This window comes from Mandrillus leucophaeus, unplaced genomic scaffold (genome assembly GCF_000951045.1).
Source record: "Mandrillus leucophaeus isolate KB7577 unplaced genomic scaffold, Mleu.le_1.0 Scaffold716, whole genome shotgun sequence".
NCBI lineage: Eukaryota > Metazoa > Chordata > Mammalia > Primates > Cercopithecidae > Mandrillus > Mandrillus leucophaeus.
In genome coordinates, this window is record NW_012107764.1 from 501027 (window position 1) to 523155 (window position 22129).

General features: G+C 46.4%; 1 protein-coding gene and 1 long non-coding RNA gene across 2 annotated transcripts in view; one reads left to right on the plus strand and one right to left on the minus strand.

The window, feature by feature from the left end:
• Positions 1-2053, minus strand: part of LOC105528419 — a 19307-nt gene extending 17254 nt beyond the window's left edge. The window contains exon 1 of the long non-coding RNA XR_001004348.1: positions 1994-2053. This is a non-coding gene — a long non-coding RNA (uncharacterized LOC105528419). The remainder of the gene's footprint in view (positions 1-1993) is intronic.
• Positions 2054-2231: 178 nt separating this feature from the next.
• The window catches only part of CHMP4B (charged multivesicular body protein 4B), a 44154-nt gene continuing 24256 nt past the window's right edge, over positions 2232-22129 (plus strand). The window contains exon 1 of the mRNA XM_011965157.1: positions 2232-2598. Within this exon, the coding sequence (XP_011820547.1) occupies positions 2409-2598 (190 nt within the window). The 5' untranslated portion in view covers positions 2232-2408. The remainder of the gene's footprint in view (positions 2599-22129) is intronic.

The window sequence follows — 22129 nt, forward strand, 5'->3', positions numbered from 1 at the left end:
GGCCTCCCAAAGTGCTGGGACTACAGGCTTGAGCCACCGCGCCCAGCCAATGTAACATGTTTAATAAAGTACATAAGATATGTAAAGGGCACTGATCTTAACTATAAACACTGATGAATTTGTGTACAGCCATGTGAACACCTCTGGATCCTGCTATTGAACCTGTTAGCATCTCGTAAGGTCCTCTTCCTGGTCTGTACCTCCCTGGAGGTAACCATTATTCTGATTCCTAACACCACAGATTAGTTTTGCCTGTTTTTGAGCTTCGTATATGTGGAATCATACAGGCTTTTGTATCTGGTTTCTTTCACTCAGCATAATATCTGTGAGTCATCCAAATTCTTGCATGTACCAGTGGCTTATTCTTTTTCACACAGTTTTGAATAAGTTAATACGAGTTGGTCAGAGTTTGAAAAGGCTGTGCATTTGTCTGAGAGACCAGAAAAATAAAGACCAGCAAAGCCCAGGGCTCTCCAGTACTGAGCCAGTCCACTCTGTGAATCTCTATCGTGGCAGCTGAATTCTCAGCCAAGATGGCAGCTACTGTGCCCAAGTGTCACCACTCCCCATCCCATACCCTGGGTAGACATCACAAATCCATCTTGAGCACCTTTTTTTTTTCTTTTTTTTTTTTGAGACAGCATCTCACTCTGTCACCCAGGCTGGAGTGCAGTTGCATGTTCACAGCTCACTGCAGCCTCAACTTCCCGGGCTCAAGTGATCCTCCTGCCTCAGCCTCTTGAATAGCTGGGACCATAGGTGTGTGCCACCATGTCCAGGTAATTTTTAATTATTTCTTGAGACTGGGTCTCCCTATGTTGCCCAGGCTGGTCTCAAACTCCTGGGTTCAAGCAGTCTTCCCATCTTGGCCTCCCAAAATGCTGAGATTACAGGTGCGAGCCGCCATGCCAGGCCAATCTTGGCACTTTTTTTTACAAGAATTTCTGATGCAGCCTCAAAATTCTTTTCAACCCAGAGGTCCAGGTGACTAACACTAATTGCTTGTAGTTGGTACTTGATATAGTTTGGCTGTGTCCCCACTCAAATCTCATCTTGAATTATATCTCCCATAATTCCCACTGTTGTGGGAGGGACCTGGTAGGAGATAATTAAATCATGGCAGCAGTTTCTCCCATACTGTTCTTGTGGTAGTGAATAAGTCTCATGAGATCTGATGATTTTATGAGGAGACACCCCTTTTGCTTGGCTCTCATTGTCTCTTTGCCTGCTGCCATCCATGTAAGACGGGACTTGCTCCTCCTTGCCTTCTGCCATGATTGTGAGGCTTCCCTGCCATTTGGAACTATAAGTCCAATTAAACCTCTTTCCTTTGTAGATTGCCCAGTCTCGGGTATGTCTTTCGCAATTCCAGGGCTAGATGATTCGTTCTTACTGCAGATCCCAGTAAGCTCAGCATACGATTTTTTTTTCTTAAGCTGAGAACTTCCATCCTTACATTTAAAAGAAGTACTTTACAGCTTCAGTTTGGCATATCCAAACTGCCAGCGTTACTACTCTTGCACTTTAGGCCATTATTTAGTAAAATGAGGGTTACTCGAACGAAAGCACTGAAACACCGTGACAATCCATCTGATAACTCCTAAGCTGGTAAGTGACTAACAGGTGGTAGAGGTATGTTGGACAAAGGGATGATTCACATCGCAGGTGGGATGGAACAGGATAGCATGAGATTTCATTAGGTCAATGGAAATTAAAAACTTATGAATTCTTTATTTCTGGAATTTTCTATTTAATACTGTCAGACCTTAGTTGGACAAGTGAAACTGCTGAAAGTAAAATCGCAGACAAGGGGGAGACTACCGTACTTAACTGGAGAAGATACTGCTTTGCTTCTGTGACCACAGAATTGACAGGTTGAAATTGAAAACAACTATTGCCTTCACGCTTTTAAGACAACTTCACATGATGTAAAGTTCAAGCATACCGGTATCCCATTCTAGCAATACATTTTTGAGCAGTGTTGCACACTTACTGTTATTTGTCTTACTGTTATACTACTCCTACAGAGCACAGGCCAAGAAGACTACATTTCCCACCATGCCACACGCCCTTTGACCCCAGCTAAACCAAAAAGACGCGCCGGGGAGCGCCTGAAGCCGGAAGACTATAGCCTCCCGGCATGCAGCGCGCTTCCCTCCATTAGATTTGAGGTGCGGCCGGCGCGTTGCCCACCGGGAGTTGTAGTCAGCGGCGCGTTGCCCTGACGCCGGCCGGGCCGGGCGTGGGGGCCTGTGGGAGGTGGCGCGGCCGGGCCCAGCTGCGGGGCGGAGGCGGAGGCGGAGGAGAGGCCTGCGGCGGCAGGGAGCGGCGGGGCTGGGAGCGGGCGCCGGAGCCGAGCCGAGCCGAGCCGGAGCGGGCGGCGAAGGCCGGCGCGGCGAGCAGCAACCATGTCGGTGTTCGGGAAGCTGTTCGGGGCTGGAGGGGGTAAGGCCGGCAAGGGCGGCCCGACCCCCCAGGAGGCCATCCAGCGGCTGCGGGACACGGAGGAGATGTTAAGCAAGAAACAGGAGTTCCTAGAGAAGAAAATCGAGCAGGAGCTGACGGCCGCCAAGAAGCACGGCACCAAAAACAAGCGCGGTGAGGCGGCCCGGCCCCTTCAGACTTCCCACGGGCTCCCCCCAGGATCCCTGGGCCCGGACTTCCCCCTTCGTGACTCACCTCGGGGTCTGGTCTGACCCTGGAACTCTCCGGGTCAGACTTCTTGCCGGGTCTGGGACCCCCTCTCCGACTCCCTTCAATGTCTTCGCGATCCCTGGACTTTTCCATCGTCAGACTTATTCTGCTCTCTCCTCTCACCCTCTCTCCACCCCGCCAGGCCCCTTCAGACCCAATCTCACAGCACTTTCCTCCGTCCTCACACTGTCCCTTTCTCTTCCGCCTTTTTCTGCTCCCTTTGGCCTCACCCACCTGCCTAGCTACTGCCCCTGCCTGCTCCTCGGCTCATTTCTGCCCCCATCCCAGCATTTCTGTGCTTCCTGGTCCTACCTGTGCCCTCTCCCGGCTCCTCGGTGGAATCTGTGAGCTGCCCTTGGCGTCTCCGCCATCCTCTTAACTCAGAATTCTCGTTGAAAAGCCTCCTTGGTGGAGAGAAAAGGGGACTGGGGGAGAGGAGATCCCCTGATTCCTGCTTGTTCACTTGCTAAGTGAACTTGAGCAAGTTGCTGTCCCTTTGAGGCCTCAGTTTCCCCATCCGTCAGCCAGGGTTTGGCCTCAGTTGAGGCCTAAGGTGTCTTCTAGCGTTGTGATTCACTTTTTGTTGCCTCATAGCTTGGCCTTACCAAAGTTTCCCGTGGCGCAAGCCTTCACCCCGTGACTCACCGCTTCCCCATCCCTCTGAACCAGAAATAGAGACTCCCGACTCCTCCCCAGTCCCCACTACTGGGATTCAGGGCCCCGACATCGAATCTTGAAGCACTGCTTACTTTACTTCCTGTTGTTGTATAGCTTTCTGGGCATTCTAAGTGCTTTGTGTTTTTCTTAAGTGAGATGAATGTGAAAATGCTTTAAAACTGTAAAGCTGTTGAGAAATGTTTGCTTTTTCTTGTTATGGCCGTGTGAGAGTGAAACACAGAACGACATCCCTTCCCCTTGAGAGGGGTTTAGAAGTGAAGTAATTCACTCAGAAGTCTGCTGGTGACTAACAGTGTGACCTTGAGCTAATTTACCCTTCTGAAAGGAAAATCATGGATTTACAGTGCTCAGCACATAGTAGGGGCTAAATCGATGTTTTCTGCATTCTAATAGGAGAACAAAATAGCCTATCTTGAGGATGCTTCTCTGCTGATAGTCAACAAATATTCTGGAAATTCTTTTTAGTGCCTGGTGCATGCGCTGTATTCATAGGGGTGAACAAAACACAGCCTCAACCCTAATGGGAGAGAAGACCGAAACAGGAAAATAAATGAAGAAAATACTGTCCGGGGGTGATAAGTACTAAACACACAAAAAGATGGTCTGATAGGGAGTGGTGGAGTGGGAGGGATGCCACTTGAGGTAGAATGGTCAGAGAAGGCTTCTTTGAAAAGGTAAAGTTTGAACTGAGTCTGGAGAAGGAACCAGCTCTGTAAAAATCTGGGGGAGGAGCCTTTCAGGCGTGGAAAGCAGCATGGGAAAAGGCTCAGAGGTTGGCAGGTTGTAAGAAACAGAAGAGGGAGACCCCTGTGTCCGGAATGTAGTGCTTGGAGGGAGAGTGGTATGAAATAAAGGGGGCGGGGGTTGGACTTTGAACTTGTTGGTGAAGAGTTTGGATTTTATTCCAAGTGGATGAAAAGCTTTTGAAGGGTATTTTGCTGGAACGTGTCCTTATTGACAGGGTTTTTAAAACATCATCTGGCTGCTGTTTGGAGAGTGGGTGGGGGATGAGGGTGGGAGCAGGGAGAACAGTGAGGAGGCAGCTGCAGGGTCCATTTGTGGCCTGGACTCCAGCTTAGTTGTGGAGATGGGAACAGGGTTATATTTTGCTGTCTCTAGCTTTTTCCTCTGATGACTCTCCCTTAGTCCAGATCCTCTGTGGTCATCAGAGTCAGTGTTTTTACCTTTCTGCATTTTGGAATGCAGGAGGAAGGTGTCAGTTTACCATTCTCCTCTGATCTTTTGGTCTGGAGCTGGCTTAGTTTCCGCAGTTTTGTTTTTTCTTTTGAGACGGAGTCTTGCTCTGTCGCCCAGGCTGGAGTACAGTGGCACGATCTCAGCTCACTGCAACCTCTGCCTCCTGGGTTCAAGTAATTCTCCTGCCTCAGCCTCCTGAGTAGCTGGGATTACAGGTGCGCGCCACCATGCCTGGCTAATTTTTGTATTTTTAGTAGAGATAGGGTTTCACCATGTTGGTCAGGCTGGTCTCGAACACCTGACCTCGTGATCTACCTGCCTCGGCCTCCCAAAGTGCTGGGATTATGGGCGTGAGCCATTGCGCCCAGCCATTTCTGCAGTTTTGGCGATTGAATTGACTTTCAAGGGGCTGTGGGAGAGCTCGTCAGCTGACTGCAGAGGACCAATCTCAGTTGTCAGATTTGCTGAAAACAGGCTGTCTTCCTGAGTTTGCTTGAGAGAATGGGAGCTACTGTAACCTACCCTTCTTTTTAGCATCCTCTGGGAGGAAGGTCTTAGTGTGGGGAGGTGAACACTACCACATTCAGTTAGTCTACTTATTCACCTGCCAGTATGCTGGGACCTTGAGAGTCAGAGATGAAAATACACTGTGCCAGCCCTTCAGGAACTCAGAATTGGAAGTGTGGGGTGGGAGTGTGTGTGCGTGAGAGAGAGAGAGAGAGCAGGAAATGATTATAACAGTGCAGAAACATGAGTGTGTACATGGGCTGAGGCTGCAGAGGAGGAGGCACCTGTTTTGGGGGAAAGGATAAAGAAGACTTGGCAGAGGAAGGAGAATGTGAGGTGGGTCAGCAAGGAGTTGGGTGTGATTGGGAAGCAGGGACAGTGTCACCTCTGGAGTCTGTGGGTGGGACAGGAGATAACACTGAGGGTGGCCTGTAGCCTTTGGACCTTGACCTGGAAGTGGTGAGGAGCCCTTAGCTGTCCTTTATTTTTATTTATTTATTCATTTTAAGCAACAGGGTCTCGCTCTGACGCCCAGGCCGAAGTGCAGTGGTGCAATCATAGCTCACTGCAGGCTGCAACTCCTGGGCTCAAATGATCCTCTTACTTTAGCCTCCTGAGTAACTAGGACTTCAGGCATATACCTAGCTAATTCAAAACATTTTTTTTTTTGTCGGGACAAGGTCTCGCTGTGTTGTCCAGGCTGGTCTCAAACTCCTGGCCTCAAGCGATCGTCCCGTATTAGCCTCCCAAAGTGTTGGAAGCAGAGAGTCATCATATCTGCTTGGAATTTTGAAAGAGCACTCCAGCAGCAACTTAAAGGAAGAAGTGTAGACTGACCAGGAAGGGACTGGAGGCAAGAATCCCATACAGGGCAAGGTTAGCATCTTTCGGACCTGGGTTTGAGCCACAGCTTCATCATTTACTAGCTGTGTACCTGAGGGGCAGGTTACTCTGCACCTCAGATTCCTCCTCTACAAATCGGGGTACTAGCATCTGCCTGATTGGATGAAAATATATTATACATGCAAAGCTCTTAGGACAATGACTGCCATATGGTAAGTGACAGATAAATGCTTGTCATTATCATTATTACAAGGAGACTTGCAATTCTTCAGGTGAGAACAAAGGGCCTAGTGTAGAAGCATGGGAAACTGGAAGAGAAATAATACATGTCTGAGACTTTTCTGAAGGAGAATCAAAAGAGACTTGGTGATTTGTTGTAATTGTGGGAGTGGGCAGGACGAAGGAGAGAGGGGAGTGGAGGATGATTCCCCAGTTTATAGGTTGGGCAGCTGGTTGGATGGTGATGGCATTAATGAAGTTGGGAAACAGGAGAGGGAGTGGGTACTTCATAATTGTATAGTCCCTGTAAGTTTGGAAAACCCCTCAGCATCCACTGAGACTGTGAGGTCCACGAGGTAAGATGTGATGGTCACATTCATCACTGTGTCCCCACCACCTGGCACAGTGCTTTGCACGTGGTTAATGGTCAGCATTTGTTAAATGAAAAAAAACAATCTTGTGGATAAGTTCTGTTATTCCCATTGTACAAGAGAGGAAAATGAGGCTCACGAGGGGACGAATTCAACTCAGAGACCAGTTCTTCTGTTGACTGTGGGCATCTTGTGTTGTTTACTCCCATGTTGACCAAGGGTGTCATCATGGCCATCACCATGTTCATTAAACACTCAGTTCATTAAACACCCACCTGTGCAAGGTGTGGTGCTGAGTAGGGGAAAAAGAAGTGAAGGAGAAACAGGCCATTCCCTGCTGGGTGTGTAGCCAAATGTGGATGCTATCTTTGAGGCATACACTTTGGAAAGATGAAACAAACTTTAGAAGCTTTGAAACAGACCTCAGAAGCTTGAGTGGAGTATTTGCAGTGTGTAGGTGTGTCCCAGGTAGTGGTTCCAGTGAGGGGCCTAGAGCAAAATTTGGATTGCATGTTTTTTCCAAATTTCATTTCTTTTTCTTTAGTCACATAATCATTCTTTTTTTTTTTTTTTTTTGAGACAAGAGTCTCCCTCTGTTGCCCAGGCCGGAGTGCAGTGGCGCGATCGCGGCTCACTGCAAGCTCCGCCTCCCGGGTTCATGCCATTCTCCTGCCTCACCCTCCCCAGTGGCTGGGACTACAGGCACCTGCCAGCACGCTTGGCTAATTTTTGCATTTTTTAGTAGAGACGGGGTTTCATCGTATTAGCCAGGATGGTCTCGATCTCCTGACCTCGTGATCCGCCCGCCTCGGCCTCCCAAAGTGCTGGGATTACAGGCGTGAGCCACTGCGCCCGGCCTAGTCATATATTCATTCTTAAGCACGTAGCAGGCCCTTACTGTGTCCTCGGCCCCATTCTTGGTGCTGAGAATGTAGATGTGAACCAGATGTGGTCTCTGCCATTCAAGGGACTTAAATATCATTTATGAAATAATATTCATCTCACATGGCTATGGTGAGGATCAGCTAAGATAATATATGAAAGAGTGTGGCAAATTGTGGATATTGAGTAAGTGTACTTTTCTGATAAAGTTATTGTTGGTCAGACTTCTTTGGTTTAGTTGTCAAATGGAAAAGTTCTTTCATTGAGAGCTGGATGGAAACCAAGATCAGAGTTTAGGTGAAGTGACAAAAATCACCCAAAACTAGGTCTTTTTTGGTACCTTTCTAAACAATGCCCATTGGTTTTTTTCCCTAAGAAAGGTGATCATACTTTTCTGGAGAACATGTGGGGAAAAAAAGAAAATAAAAAAATGGAAGATGATCAAATATCAAAGATTCTTTTATTTTTAAGTCTGATAACTAGCTAAGGAAATACCTACTCTAGATGGTTCAGATTGTCCTTTTTTCCTGTTTTAGTAAAGATGAAAACAGTTGTAGACAAGATCATAATTTAACAAGAGAATTGTATAAGATTTGGAAATGGAGACTGGCATCTAAAACACCCTACATTGGTACATTTCTGTGGATTTATGGATGCAAATCAGTTCATTTACAGGTTAATTTAGGTGTAGCTGAGAATGTCTGATGGATGCATAGAGGCCAGGAGCTCACAAGAGATATTTCTTCATTAAGTTGTGCTCATTGCTGGAGTGAGAGTGGTTTTCTCCTGTTTAATAAAGTCTCTCTAAAACATAAGCATGTGTGAAGACACCGTAATAAGTTAAATTTATAGTGAACTTAACTATGGTTCTCTGGAATCAAGATCTCAGGTTGAAAAGCACAGTGTCTCAATGGGGCATGTGCCAGCAGGATCTCTTATCCTAGAGGCCCAGGGATAGAAAACTCGAAATCCACCCAGGGAACTGAGCAGTGGGAATTTCCCTCAGTGATGCTTAAGTTTCTTGTTTGGAAAAATGGTTGGCTAGGTTGAGTTTGGTTTACTTCTTAAGACAGATGGAGTACCAGAGGCCCTATGTGTTGACTATCCAAACATGCTGGTGCCTTTGATTCAAATGACAAAATCCTTATTTTGCCCCATTTGGCAGGTAGATTAGATATTTTTATGTGCCTGCCAGAGTAGGTTTATAATGTGATTTGTAACTCGATAGATTTTGTTTGGAAGTTTAACTAAACGTGAAGACCTTTGAGCAGGACTGTTTTGCTTGGAGAAACCTTGAGTTGTCCAGAGTTGGGTTTGAGTGTGGAGGGAGGTCTTGGAGACCATCCTATGAAGATGTGTGCAAGCCAGCCATTTCTGAGGCATAGAACCAGGACCTGATTTGTTTACAGTGGTCTAGAGCCTTGGCATGGAGCCAGGGCCCACCAGGAGGAGGGGCAGAGCTATTGGGGCCTTGAGGATTTTCTTATGAAAACTTAGTCTTCTTGCTCAGAATTATTTTGTGTTGTGTCACTGTCTTTAAGAGTGTGTGAGACAGAGGATATTAGAAAACAACTGTAGTTGGTCATTTTGCAGATGGATGATTATATTTAGAAGGGGAAAATCTGAGCATAGCAATGGGAAACTACAGATCTAGCTGGTTATAGTACTGGTCTGTTTTTAAGCTGTTTGGCTCAAGTCAGCCATCATTTATTACGTGTCTTCTCGGAGGAAGGCAGTGTGGTGATGTGGGCAAAAGATTCCCAGTTTGAATGCAGCTTTCCCTCTCACCAGTAGTACCTTGGCAGTTACTTAGTTTCTCTCAGTCTCAATTCCCCCGTGTGTGAGAAGGGAAATACTACCGATGCTTACTTGTTAGGGCTCTTGTGAGGATATGGAATAAGTTGATGTATGTAGAATGCCTGGCAAATAGGCGAGATGAAACTGTTTCCTTGGCTTCCCAGGGATAGTCTTAGGGACAGTAAGGGTTTAAAGATAGATGAGACACTGCCTTCTCCCCACAAGGGCCCACACAGTTCATTAAGGAGGACACAAAGGTAAAAGTAACTATGAGAAAAGGCAAACCCCTAAGTTTACAAATGAAATGTTAGAGGAAAATACAGCAGGAAGAGTTTAATTCATCTCTGAGGTTGCAGGTTCATCTCACCCAGCTACCCATCCAATGCCCAGATTCCCTTTGTGGCATTCCTGCCAAGTGATTAACCTCTGATTGAACCCCTCTGTTGACAGGATTTGTATTAGGTGCCCTATCCCCCCACACTACAGCCTAGTCTGTCTCTGGATAGCTCTGACTGTAAAGTCACCTTTCTTATTTGGGATTGGTATCTGTCGTTCTGTAGTACCTACCTCTGCTACAGGTTGGGATGGTAGCTTCATAGGGACGCAGCCTGGGCTGGTGAAAAGAATGTGGGATTGGGGGACAGAAGGGTTGGGGCAAATCCCAGCTTTGACACTAGACATTTGTGAACTAGAAAACGGGTCGTGATTTCTGCCTCCTGGGGCACAGAGAACAGGTCTGATCCCCCTTCTACATGACAGATCAAGGACGATTGTGCTTATGTCTAAGCCTGCACTTCTCCAGGACAGCCCTTCTACATTTCATTGACTGTCCATTTTCTGGTGCTTCTGTTCCTTCCTTTTTACCCTCCTTTGGATGTGCTGCTGTTTACCAGTGTTGCTCTTTTTTTTTTTTTTGAGACGGAGTTTTGCTCTGTTGCCGGGGCTGGAGTGCAGTGGTGCAGTGGCGCCATCTCAGCTCACTGCAACCTGCGCCTCTCGGGTTCAAGTGATTCTCCTGCCTCAGCCTCCCGAGTAGCTGAAACTACAGGCATGCGCCACCAAGCCCAGCTAATTCTTTTGTACTTTCAGTAGAAATGAGGTTTCACCATGTTAGCCAGACTGGTCTTGAACTCCTGACCTCAACTAATTCGCCCGCCTCGGCCTCCCAAAGTGCTGGGATTACGGGTGTGAGCCACCGTGCCCGGCCAATGTTGCTCTTAAGGTGTGGAGTGGACAGAGCTGAATAATCTGAATATTCTAGCCAAAGTCTGAGCAGGACAACCCCAGAACATGCGGGGCTAAGCCATTTGTTTAGGAACTAGTTTGGTTACGTGTGCTCTTGAGCCCTGATACTTCCGGTATCACTGAGACAGGGAAAAGTGATCGTATTTTCCTGTGGCTTATTCAGTAGTAAAGGGATGAGCATCTAGGAACCCCTAAAGTTTGTTTGGTCCTTCTTAAGGAGTCTTAGCTGAAGGATTGAATGATTTAAGTTCTTAACAAGAGCATCTGGCTGGCTTGATTCCCCAACAGCTGATATTTCTAGCTCTACCTCCTCCCTCTTCCTTAAAGGGCAAAGCTGGCTTGGAGGGTTTTTTTGAGTGATAGAGTAAAGCTATACATCCCTCTGGTTGTGGTTGTTTAGCTCAAAAGGCCAGTGATGTGGTATAGTGGAAAAGGTGCTAGCTTTGGGGTGAGAAGGCCTGACTTCACATTCCACCTCTGCCACTTGCTAGTTTAGTAATCCAGGGTAAGCCTCCTCATATCTCTAAACAACAGCTTCTTTAGCTACAAAAAGGAATACAGAATTGACTACACAAGCTTTCTGCTCAAAGTGTGGTCTATGGAAACATCTGGGACATTGTTAGAAATGTGGACTCTTAGGCCCCATCCTGACCTACTGAAGCAGAACCTGCATTTTATGAGGTGCTCAGGTGGTTTGTATGCCCATCAAAGTTTGAGAGATTTTGAAACAGGTTTGGATATTTTGCAGTTTGGGGACTCTGATGTTGAGATCCCAAATCTTTGATCTTAATGCTGTATAGGTATACATTTGCGTTTAATTACAGTTGATCCATTTTCAAAGATGGTGGCTGGAAACTTTTGCTTCACTCATGAATCTATTTGATAGATAAGTATGTAGTAATTTGAACTGTGTGCCAGATACTGTCCTGGTTGCTGGGTAAACGCGGATGAAGACAGGTCATTGCCTCTGAGGTGCTTATAATCTAGCCAAGTGACACAAGTAAACAGATAACCAGGATACAGTGCGATTTGTTCTCGAAGCATATTCAGGATTCAGTTTGTGACATGCACCAGAGGGAACTGGAACAACTTCATTGTGGGGGCTGGGGGACTTCAATTTATGTTTTATTGAGTAGTTATTTTGGGGAGTAATGAAATGTTAGAGCAGAAAGGAACTCAAAATGTATGAGTGCTTGAAACTTTAGATTAATAGGAAAAGTTTTTTGAGAAAGAAAAACCAGGAATGTGGAACTATTTGCAGTACTTTTAAAAAGTACTTTATTTGAATCAGAAGCCCCTTGGTGGGGACATGAGAATGGGTCAGTGTTTAAGTTGGTCATAAAATAATTAGCTTTGGAATACTAAATTTAAAGTATAGTTTATTCTGATAATTAATTTGCTTAATTATTCAGTTAATGATTCAGTTAAAATTGTCTTCCTATGAAAGGAAGTAGGAACTAAGAAACCTGAGTAGTGGATTCTCTACCGTCTGCATAAGCAATCATTATAAACTCCTGGTTTGTAATCTTTATAAGATCTAATAGTTGTATAGATAAAAATAAGACTTTACATGTGTGTAGCCCAGCCACTATTCCCTACAGAGGTTTGGAGAGGAGTTGCTACCCAGACTAGGATTTACTCTGTGACTCCCCCATTAGGGTGAGGAATTTGATCAACATGGTGTGTCCCAGAGTTCCCTGGACTTGGAGACATTGACTGACAAGGCTGACATTTAAAACCCAGATTAGGCTGGGCATGGTGACTCACACCTGTAATCCCAGCACTTTGGAAGGTGAGGTGGAAAGATAACTTGAGGCCAGGAGTTTGAGACCAACATGGGCATCAAAGCGAGACCCCATCTCTATTTTTTAAAAAAAGTTAAAATAAAGCCCAGATTTTTGCTAGTTTCTTTCTTTCTTTCTTTCCTTTCTTTTCTTTCTTTCTTTCTCTTTCTTTCCTTCCTTCCCTCCTTCCCTCCTTCCTTCCTTCCTTCCTTCCTTCCTTCCTTCCTTCCTTCCTCCCTCCCTCCCTCCCTCCCTCCCTCCCTTCCTTCCTTCCCTTCCTTCCCTTCCTTCCCTTCCTTTCCTTCCTTTCCTTCTTTTCTTTCAGTTCTTGCTGTCGCCCAGGCGGGGAGTACGGTGGCAAGATCTTGGCTCACTGTAACTTCTGCCTTTCGGTCTGAAGACATCCTCCCACCTCAACCTCCTGAGTAGCTGGGACAGCAAGTGTGCACCACCATGCCCAACTAAATTTTTGTATTTTTTTTTTTTTTTGTAGAGACGGGGTTTTGCCGTGTTGCCCAGGCTGGTCTCAAACTGCTGAGCCCAAAGTGTGTACCCACTTTGGCCTTCTAAGGTTTTGGGATTACAGGTGTGAGCCGCTGCACACGACCTATTGCTATTTTATTTATTTATTTTTTTGGAGACGGAGTCTCGCCCTGTTGCCCAGGCTGGAGTGCAGTGGTGTGATCTTGACTCACTGCAACCTCCACCTCCCGAGTTGAAATGATTCTCCTGCCTCAACCTCATGAGTAGCTGGCGTTGCAGGCACATACCACCACACCCAGCTAATTTTTGTATTTTTAGTAGAGACGGGAATTTCACCATGTTGGCCAGGCTGGTCTCGAACTCCTGACCTCAGGTGATCCACCCACCTTGGCCTCCCAAAATACTGGGATTATAGGCGTGAGCCACCGCCCCCAGCCTACTCTCTTAATTCTCTATCAGGTAAACTAGTTGCTTTCATCTCTCCAAAGCATGTTCTCAGAATTTTGCACATAGGCAGTGTGTCATTGCAGATGCTTGGCAAGTCTGGAGTTAGGACTTTGGGCGTCAACTTGTAATGGACTCCGATAGCCTTCTGTGGCCTTGTCTAAGGAGGGAACTGATACCAGCCTGGCATTCAGCTTGCTTCTCCTAGCTGACAGGGCTGCAGGGCTTACAGCTGCAGAGAGCCCTCATGGTTAGATTTTAGAGGTAATTTTGGAGGTGTAAAGGACACAGCAATATAGGCCCAGTTAAGTAATTTTCTTTCTTTTTTCTTTTCTTTTTTTTTGAGATGCAGTCTCGCTCTATCACCCAGGCTGGAGTGCAGCAGTGCAATCTGGGCTCACTGCAAGCTCCACCTCCCAGGTTCACGCCATTCTCCTGCCTCAGCCTCCTGAGTAGCTGGGACTACAGGCGCCCACCACCATGCCCAGCTAATTTTTTGTATTTTTAGTAGAGACGGGTTTCACTGTGTTAGCCAGGATGGTCTCGATCTCCTGACCTCATGATCCACCCGCCTCGGCCTCCCAAAGTGCTGGGATTACAGGCGTGAGCCACCACGCCCGGCCCAGTTAAGTAATTTTCATTGTGCTTAAAAACATTGTATTTCAAAGAAAAAAAATTTTTTTCAGAAAAGGTATCCTCAGGAAATGAAAACATTTCCCCCATCTTTGGGAAATGCCGTGTACTTTACAAACTTCATCGTGTGTGAGTGGTATTGTTCCATTTTAGAGATGAGAAAGTCGAGGTTCAGATTATATGAGTCACTGGGCAGATCTAGCTCTGTGACTTGGGGATCCTGAGGTGGGCTGTATCACAGTGGATTTTCTGGTGTGTTTGGTATTCCGTAGGATCTCAGCTCTGTCGCCCAGGTTGGAGTGCAGTGGCGTGATCATGGCTCACTGCAGCCTGGACATCCTGAGCTCAAGTAATCCTCCCACCTCGGCTTCCTGAGTAGCTGGTACTATAGGCATGCACCACCAAGCTTGGCTAATATTATATTTTATTTTATTTTTCCGACAGGGTCTCACTCTGTTGCCCAGGCTGGAGTGCAGTGGAACGATCTAGGCTCATTGCAACCTCCGCCTCCCAGATTCAAGCAATTCATTTATCTCAGCCTCCCGAGTATCTGGGATTATAGGCGCGTGCCAACACCCCCAGCTAATTTTTGTATTTTTAGTAGAGACAGGGTTTCACCATATTGGTCAGGCTGGTCTCGAACTGCTGACCTCAGGTGATCCACCCGCCTCGGCTTCCTAAAGTGCTGGGATTACAGATGTGAGCCACTGCACCCGGCCTAATTTTTTATTTTTTATAGAGAGGGGAGTCTCACTATACTGCCCAGGCTGTTCTTGAACTCCTGGGCTCAAGCATCTTCCCACCTTGGCCTCCCAAAGAGTTGGGATTACAGGGATGAGTAACCACACCCACCCCAGATTGCTATAATCCTTGAGTGCTTGTAATTTATCAATAGACAGAATCTTGTCATTGGAAATCAATTTTTATAATATTTCCTGTACAATGTGAGCACCTATCCTTATTCTGCAGAGGAGTACTTCACAGTGTTTTATGGCTTCCAAAGAACTTTCACATACATAATCTGGTTTTGAAACTCAGAGAAGCCTTCTGTAGGGCAGATTATGATTTTTAGCCCCGTTTGTTTTTCCTTTTAAAGAAAGGAAGAAACTAAGGCTCAAAACAATTAAATGGTGTTCCTAGAGGCAGAGTCAAGGCTAGAGCCCTTCTTGAGGCTCCAAGGCTAGTGCGTTTCTGCCACTCTGTGCATTCACCCTGGCTCCTTCCTGTTAATGCTGCATTTCAGATTCCCCCCAGCTTCAGCAGGGCTGTGTCAGTAGTGGGTGTGGTCAGTCAGGTTGAGGAGGACAAGGTTGGGGTTGCGGTGTGGGGGCCTCAAGCGTGACTGGACCGTGTTATACACAGCGGGACTAGTGCCAAGGAGAAGACCAAGAGGAGACTGTTGTTACATTCTGGAATGGTTTGAGAGCCTTTATTCACTCGTCTTCATTCATTCAGTTTACTACAACATCAACATTGTGCATTTCCCTGCCAGGTTTCCGTCTTTTCCCACAATAAGCTCATTTTCTCTGTGGCCTCTAGAGTAGGGTTTCTCAACCTTGACTATTGACATTTTGGACTGGATAATTTTTTTGTTGTGTGGGACTGTCTTGTGTATTGTAGGATGTTTAGCAGTAGCTTTGGCCTCTACCTACTAGATGTTGTTAATACCTCCCTATCCAGTTGTGACAATAAAAATGTCTCCAAATATTGCTGAATGTCCCCGAAAGGGTGGGAGGAGGGTGGCAGAAGCTCCTAGGTTGAGAACCATTGCTCTAGGGCTTGTCAAGCCACTGCAAATAGAGCTCTAGAGTATCAGAGGCTGGTCTAAGGATAAGGGGTCATAAAGAGCAGGGCCGGGGGAAGTCTGCTAAGTACTTTTCACCCTACCATTTTGTTATTCTGCTCGGGAAACCAAGATCTAGAAACTTAGCCAAGGACCACCTGGCTCTGCTTTCTGGAAGTCTGGCTAGGGCTGGGAATCCCTCCCACCCAGGACTCTTTGATCAACCCATAGTCCCTAGTCTTTTCAGGTTGAAGAACCCTTTTCTAGTTTCAAAAAATATTGAGAATGGGTGTATGATAATGGTTGTACTTTTAATACCTGTTAATTCCGAAGATGAGATATTAATACAAAATTCCCTTCATCCGATATTCAGTATATAGCCACTGTCTTTCTTCCCTGTGTCTGTGTCTGTGTAAGTGGTAAATTTACACACATGGTAGTTGTTTTTATTATTGTGTGATACATTCATCATTTCGTTTCAGGCAGGGCACAGGTGGGCACATTCACAGAGCGCTGGAGTGACCACTGTGAACCCCATGAGCTCACAACCCATAGGTTGGGAACTGATTGACGTATTATACTAGGAGACTTGAGAGAACAGCAGACCTGAAACTCGGCTTTTCCTGAAACCATGAGCTGTCTTCACACTTGAGATGGAAATCTCCACACTCTGGAAATAAAAAGCCGACAGGCTACCCAGAGTGCTCAGTGCTGCTCTCTCAACAGCTATACACTAGGGCATTTGTGATAAAAGAAGAGGCATTTGGCTGGAAACAAGCTTTAAGTTTCTAGCATTAGTTGGTAAATGGTGCATGGGTCTAAGGGGAGTTTAAAATAATGGCCTTTAACTTGGGAATCTGTGTTTGCAAACCCTCTCATCTCAAAGCACTGAGCTTCTCTGACAAGAACCTTTATTCTTATTTCAGAGGTAAGAAGCAGAGAGGCCAAGGCCACACAAAGGGTCCCTGAAAAAGAGCCAGCTCCTCCCAGGTTTAGGAGATGTACCGGTGGTTGGCATCACAGGGTGGAGCTGTTTGTTTTTATCAGGTGATGGTGGGAAAAGGAAGAAAGGTTGTTAAGTTCCACCCAGTTTGGCAAACATTTTGAGTGTTTACTTTGAAAGACTCAATTTGAAGGGATGGTGTGGGTCATAGTTCTTACCCTCTAGGAGCTCCCGGTCTGGTGAGGGCTGTAGAGAAAGACAGTGCATAACTCTCTGTAAAATAAGGCACGCCTACCATTGCTATTTAGTCAAAGTATGGTAGGAGAAGGAAGGAGGAAGAAGTGAATTCTAGCTGGGAGACTCTAGGGTAGCGCCAGGGGGATGGCAGGGGTTCTGAGCTGGGACTTGATGAATGGGATTTGGGAAGGAGGAGGCCGGCAGGACCATTTGAGGCAGAGGGGACTGTGGGACCCAAGGTACAGAGATTAGCATGCGCTGTGTTTGTGTGTGGGAGGGTTGAGGGGTTATGGGGTATAGATGAGGGTTGGTGGTGGCTCAGGTAGAGTGAGAGTGTGGGTTGCGGCCTTCCTGAGGAGCCCTGGATGCCAAGCTGAGGAATCTGTGTTAGTCTGAATTTAGTGAGGCACATGCCAAATGGACACTTTCTGTCTCTAAAGAGCAGTTTGCTGGGACCAGCAGCCATCTCCCTACAGCACTCAGGTGAAATTTCCCATTGGTAGACTGTCTGTCTATTACTGTCTGAGGGAACAAGGTGTGTCTGGGGGCTGTTCCCTTATAAGGAAGTCCATCAGTCACTACCGTTTCTCTTGTTTGTTCTCCCGGTTCCCCTTCTGCTTTATTTGAAGTCCAGCCATTCTGGGCAGCTTGGTAGAGGCAGAACAGCAATTTTTCTGTTTTCAGAGTATCTCAGGTTGCATGCCAAAGGTAAGCAGGCAAATCCTCTTTGCTTAAACTAGCTTGACCCAGCCTCATTTATTAATCAGGTCCTTGGCTAATATTGTGCATTTCACTCCCAGCTGGCTCGCTGGCTAACTCAATTAGTTGTGATCTTTGGGATTGTTTAATCCTCCTTTCATGTTTATCTTTGGTTCAAAAGAAAGCTAGTTATTCTTTTTGGTTGATGACAGTGACCTGTATTTCTGAGGCCATACATTTCAGGCCATACAGTTCAGCCCAGGCTTGATCTACTATCCCATTCCCAAAACTCTGAGAATGAACTCTTCCCCTCTTCCCCGTTTCCGGAGTTCCTGGCCTCCTGTTAGCCGTCCTATCCCTGGGTGTTCCCTCCATTGCCCAGATTGGTCTGGCAGACCCCTAAGACTTCGAGACGCTGCACACTAGTTCAGACTCTGTCACTGTATATCTTTGGACAAGTAAGGGCCTTCCTACCTCTGGGCCTTTGTTTTGTCAACAACAGAATGGGAAACTGGATTAAATGAGTGCTAAGATTTCTCTGCTGTAACATTCAACAAGTGCCACATTACAGTAACCTTACCCTCCAGACAGCCAGATGTTGCTCTAAGCAGTTTCACTGCATAAAAAGATGGAGTAACTCAGCTTTCATCTTATCTGCTAACAGCTTAGGTACATGCCTGCTTATTGTAAAAGTTGAGGTCAGCCATAGGCTGTTTTGTAGAAGGTACTGGACATTTTTCTATTTTGATTCCTTTGATCAGAGGCCAGAACTGAATAATGGTTTTTAGCTGCTCCCCTGATCCTGCATCCAGGCAAGCAGCACAGATGCTGGAGGGCATCTCTCCTGGTACCTGAGCCTTGTTTGGATCAGTAGCCTGCCTCTGACTTTACTGCCAGTCTTTTGGCAAATCAGAGGCACAAATTTCTGTTGGGGCTCGGCAGGTTCACGCCCTACTGGACAAACCCCCAGCAGTGACCAGTTAAGCACACTGGGGTAAGACTTGTGATAGGACTTGACTTCCTCACCTACCCACCTTTGGGGCCACAGGGTGTAGGGGATTTGTCTCCTGTGTAAGGATAGTGAAGAAAGGAACCAGTTGCTAAGGGCTGGCCTGACTTGAGTCATTTTAATTCAATCTGCTTTTTAGGATGGCGATCGAAGAGAAAATCAATGATCCTGGCGGTGTCAGAAAGAACAGCGGGGCCGGGTGCGGTGGCTCAAGCCTGTAATCCCAGCACTTTGGGAGGCCGAGACGGGCGGATCACGAGGTCAGGAGATCAAGACCATCCTGGCTAACACAGTGAAACCCTGTCTCTACTAAAAAATACAAAAAACTAGCTGGGCGAGGTGGCGGGCGCCTGTAGTCCCAGCTACACGGGAGGCTGAGGCAGGAGAATGGCGTGAACCCGGGAGGCGGAGATTGCAGTGAGCCGAGATCCAGCCACTGCACTCCAGCCCGGGCGACAGAGCAAGACTCTGTCTCAAAAAAAAAAAAAAAAAAGGAACAACGAGCTTTTCTGCAAAGGCCTCATGTGCTTAGCGTAAGTCCTGGCTCCATCATGAGCAGCTAAGCCTCTTAGGAATATGGTAAACATTTACTCACCTGGTTCTAAATTAGGCCCTTTAAAACCTCAGGTCTCCACTAGTGACATTAAAACAGCCCTCTCCCTTTTATTAACGTGCCCACTACATTGCTGTCTCCTAAGCAGTTCTGGAAGATCAAACTTTAGTGCTCATCTTGTCCATACAGAGGGAAATCCCGGGCCCAGAGAGGTGAGGTGACCTATTAAGAGTAACACAGCTCATTGAAGGGAAAGCTGAGACTGGAACTCATGGCTCTTATCTCCTCATTCCAGTGAATTCTGCTGTGGCCTCATCTGCTTCTCAACAGACGCTGTGGTAAATGTGGCCAACCCTGCCAGAATAGTTTTGAAAATAAAGTTAAAGTGCCATGCAGAAAGCCAGCTGACAGGAGAGATGGAGTAAACAGTTACTATTTTAGGGGGTTGTTTTCTTTTGAGTTATAACTGGCGGTCGGTGGTTAGGCGGGCGGGCACAGCCGTGGTGGAGGATCATAAACTACAGGGTCTTGTTGCACCTACATTTCTGACTCTCTGTGTGACCAGGCTGAACGAGTCTCTCCCTGCATCAGTTTCCTCCATGCAAGCCATCAGAATAATTCCTACTTTCAGCTCATTTTACAGGACTCTGGGGAGGGTTAGGAAGTCTATAAAGAGACCTAAGAAAAAGTTGATATATAAATAGTAATTTTTGGTGCTGCTTGTTTTTTTTTTTTTCGTTGAGGTATAATTTATTTATAGTAAAGCAGATAAGTCTTAGGTGACAGCTGAATGAATTTTTAAAATATATACACTTATGTAACAACCACACAGATCAAGGTATGAGAACATTCCAGCACTCAGCAGTCTGGAGGGTTTATAGCAGTTTAGGACTTGAGAATAAAGACATATTTGTTTATTCTGGCCCCTTTTAGAATTTCAGAGGCCATTTATCCTTCTGTTACTCATTCAACATGTTTCTCAAACACCTTGTAGTACTGGGCACGGTGCTAGGTATTGCTGGGAGAACAGAAATGAAGAATTGTTGGCCTCTGTCTTGGGCTCACAGCCCATTAGGGATTATGACTTGAATCCAAGGGAGAAAGCGAGAAGAGCTGTGAGAGGAAGCTTGGAGGAGAGAGGCTGCTTCTTGCTGGGAGAGAGGAGGGTGTGTGGTATTTATGTAGACACAGAATTTTCCCCAGTTCTCTCTGTTTGTAAACATAGGAAAGGGACCAGATTATGAACTTCAGCCGCTTCTCGGTCAGTTCTTTGCATTCTCAGACCATGTTGGGTACTTGGAGAGGTGCAGGCCCAGTCGAGAATGCCCATCTGTGGTGTTTGCTCAGCTTTGCCTTTCCCTTGGGAAGCAGAAACAAACTCAGGCAAGAACAAGAGACACTTCCCTCCCTTTCTTTGGCCCCTAGGCTCTAAGGAACTGATTTCCCTTCTGTCTTGGGTCTTAAGGTTATAAGGCCACAAATCTGTGAATTAATTTTGGCCTGAATTTCTTTCTTTGCCCTCTTTGGTTGAGTAATTAAAAATTTCAATTTCTTATGTGAAACCAGACCCCAGAAAGACTTCCCTGATCATTTTCATATATGAGAAATAAGTTTTAGATTTTCTTGCTGGCTGATATACACACATATAGCTCTGTGGTTGGAAGAAAGGAGGAGGCTGTGTCCAGAGTAGACACATGGTGACCCCTTTCTTTAGAGAGAGTCTCCGGAGATGGTTTAAGACCAGTGCCTAATGTAGGGTCAGCCTGAAGAGATAACACCATAGAACATCTGAGCATTATAGAGCCACATCTTGGTACATGTGTAGACAGTAGATAGGAAAGGAAGAAGGGCAGATGGCTCCGCCTGGCTGAACCTTGTTCAGGGTCTGATGAGTTGTCGGTCTTGGAAATGACTTGAGAGATCATCTAGGCCCATTTCTGCACTCCCATTTTACAAATGAGGAAACAGACTTTGATTTGACCAGAACTGACTGGCAGCAGAGCTGGAACCAGAACCAGGTCTCACATGTGGTGGAGAATGAAGACGTTCTGGTGGAGTGCTCAGCAGCATGTGGAAGGAAGCTTGGCTGGGAGAGGGTGGTGGTGAAGAGGAGGATGAAAGGCGTGCCAGAAGCATTTGATGGTTCCCTCAGCATATGGAGCCAGGAAAAGCAAGGCGCCGAGGTGGGAGAGACACTGAGGTTGTTAATCATCTCAGGGGAGGGACCTGGGAGCGACAGCAAGAGGGTATGGGGGATACCGTGGCCAGGCTGAAAGATTTTGAATGGCTTGGGCATCTATAGTGCTTATCTTCCTTGTATTAGTTAGCTAGGACTGCCATAACAAAATACCATAGACTGGGTGGTTTAAGCAACAAAACTTTATTTTCTCAGTTCTGGAGACTCAGAGTCCGTGGTCAAGGTGCTGGGTAATTCCGTTTCTGGTGAGAGCTCTCTTCCTGACTGGCAGACAGCTGCCTACTTGCTCTGGCCTCACATGGCCTTCCCGTAGAGTATGTGTTGTGCATTGCGGGGAGTGGATAGGGAGTGGGGGTGTCTCTCTTCCTATAAGGCTAACAGTCCTGTCAGATTAGGGTCCCATCCTTATGATATCAGTTAGCCTTAATGACCTCCAAGAGGCCCCATCTCCAAGTGCAGCCACACTGGGGCCAAGGGCTTCAACGTATGAATTCTGGGGGATATAGGTCAGTCCATAGCACTCCTTAGCTTTTTGTTTTCTGATTGACTACTTTAGGACCCTTGAGGTATTGTTTTTCTTGGGAGGGAGGCTGCTTTCTGACATTCCTTTCTTTACATTATTTTCTAAACAATCAGATTATAATCTAGCACTGTGAATTAATTGTTCAAAGGAACAGAGGGTTTTTATTTTTTAATTTTTTAAAAATTTTTTCGAGACAGGGTCTTGCTGTGTCACTCAGGCTGGAATACACTGGCATGAAAATGGCTCATTGCAGCCTGGACCTCCACAGCTCAAGGGATCCTCCCACCTCAGCCTCCCAAGTAGCTGAGACTACCTATGCCCAGCTCATTTTTTTTTTTTTTTTTTTTTAGTAGAGACGGGGTTTCACCATGTTGGCCAGGATGGTCTACAACTCCTGACCTCAGGTGA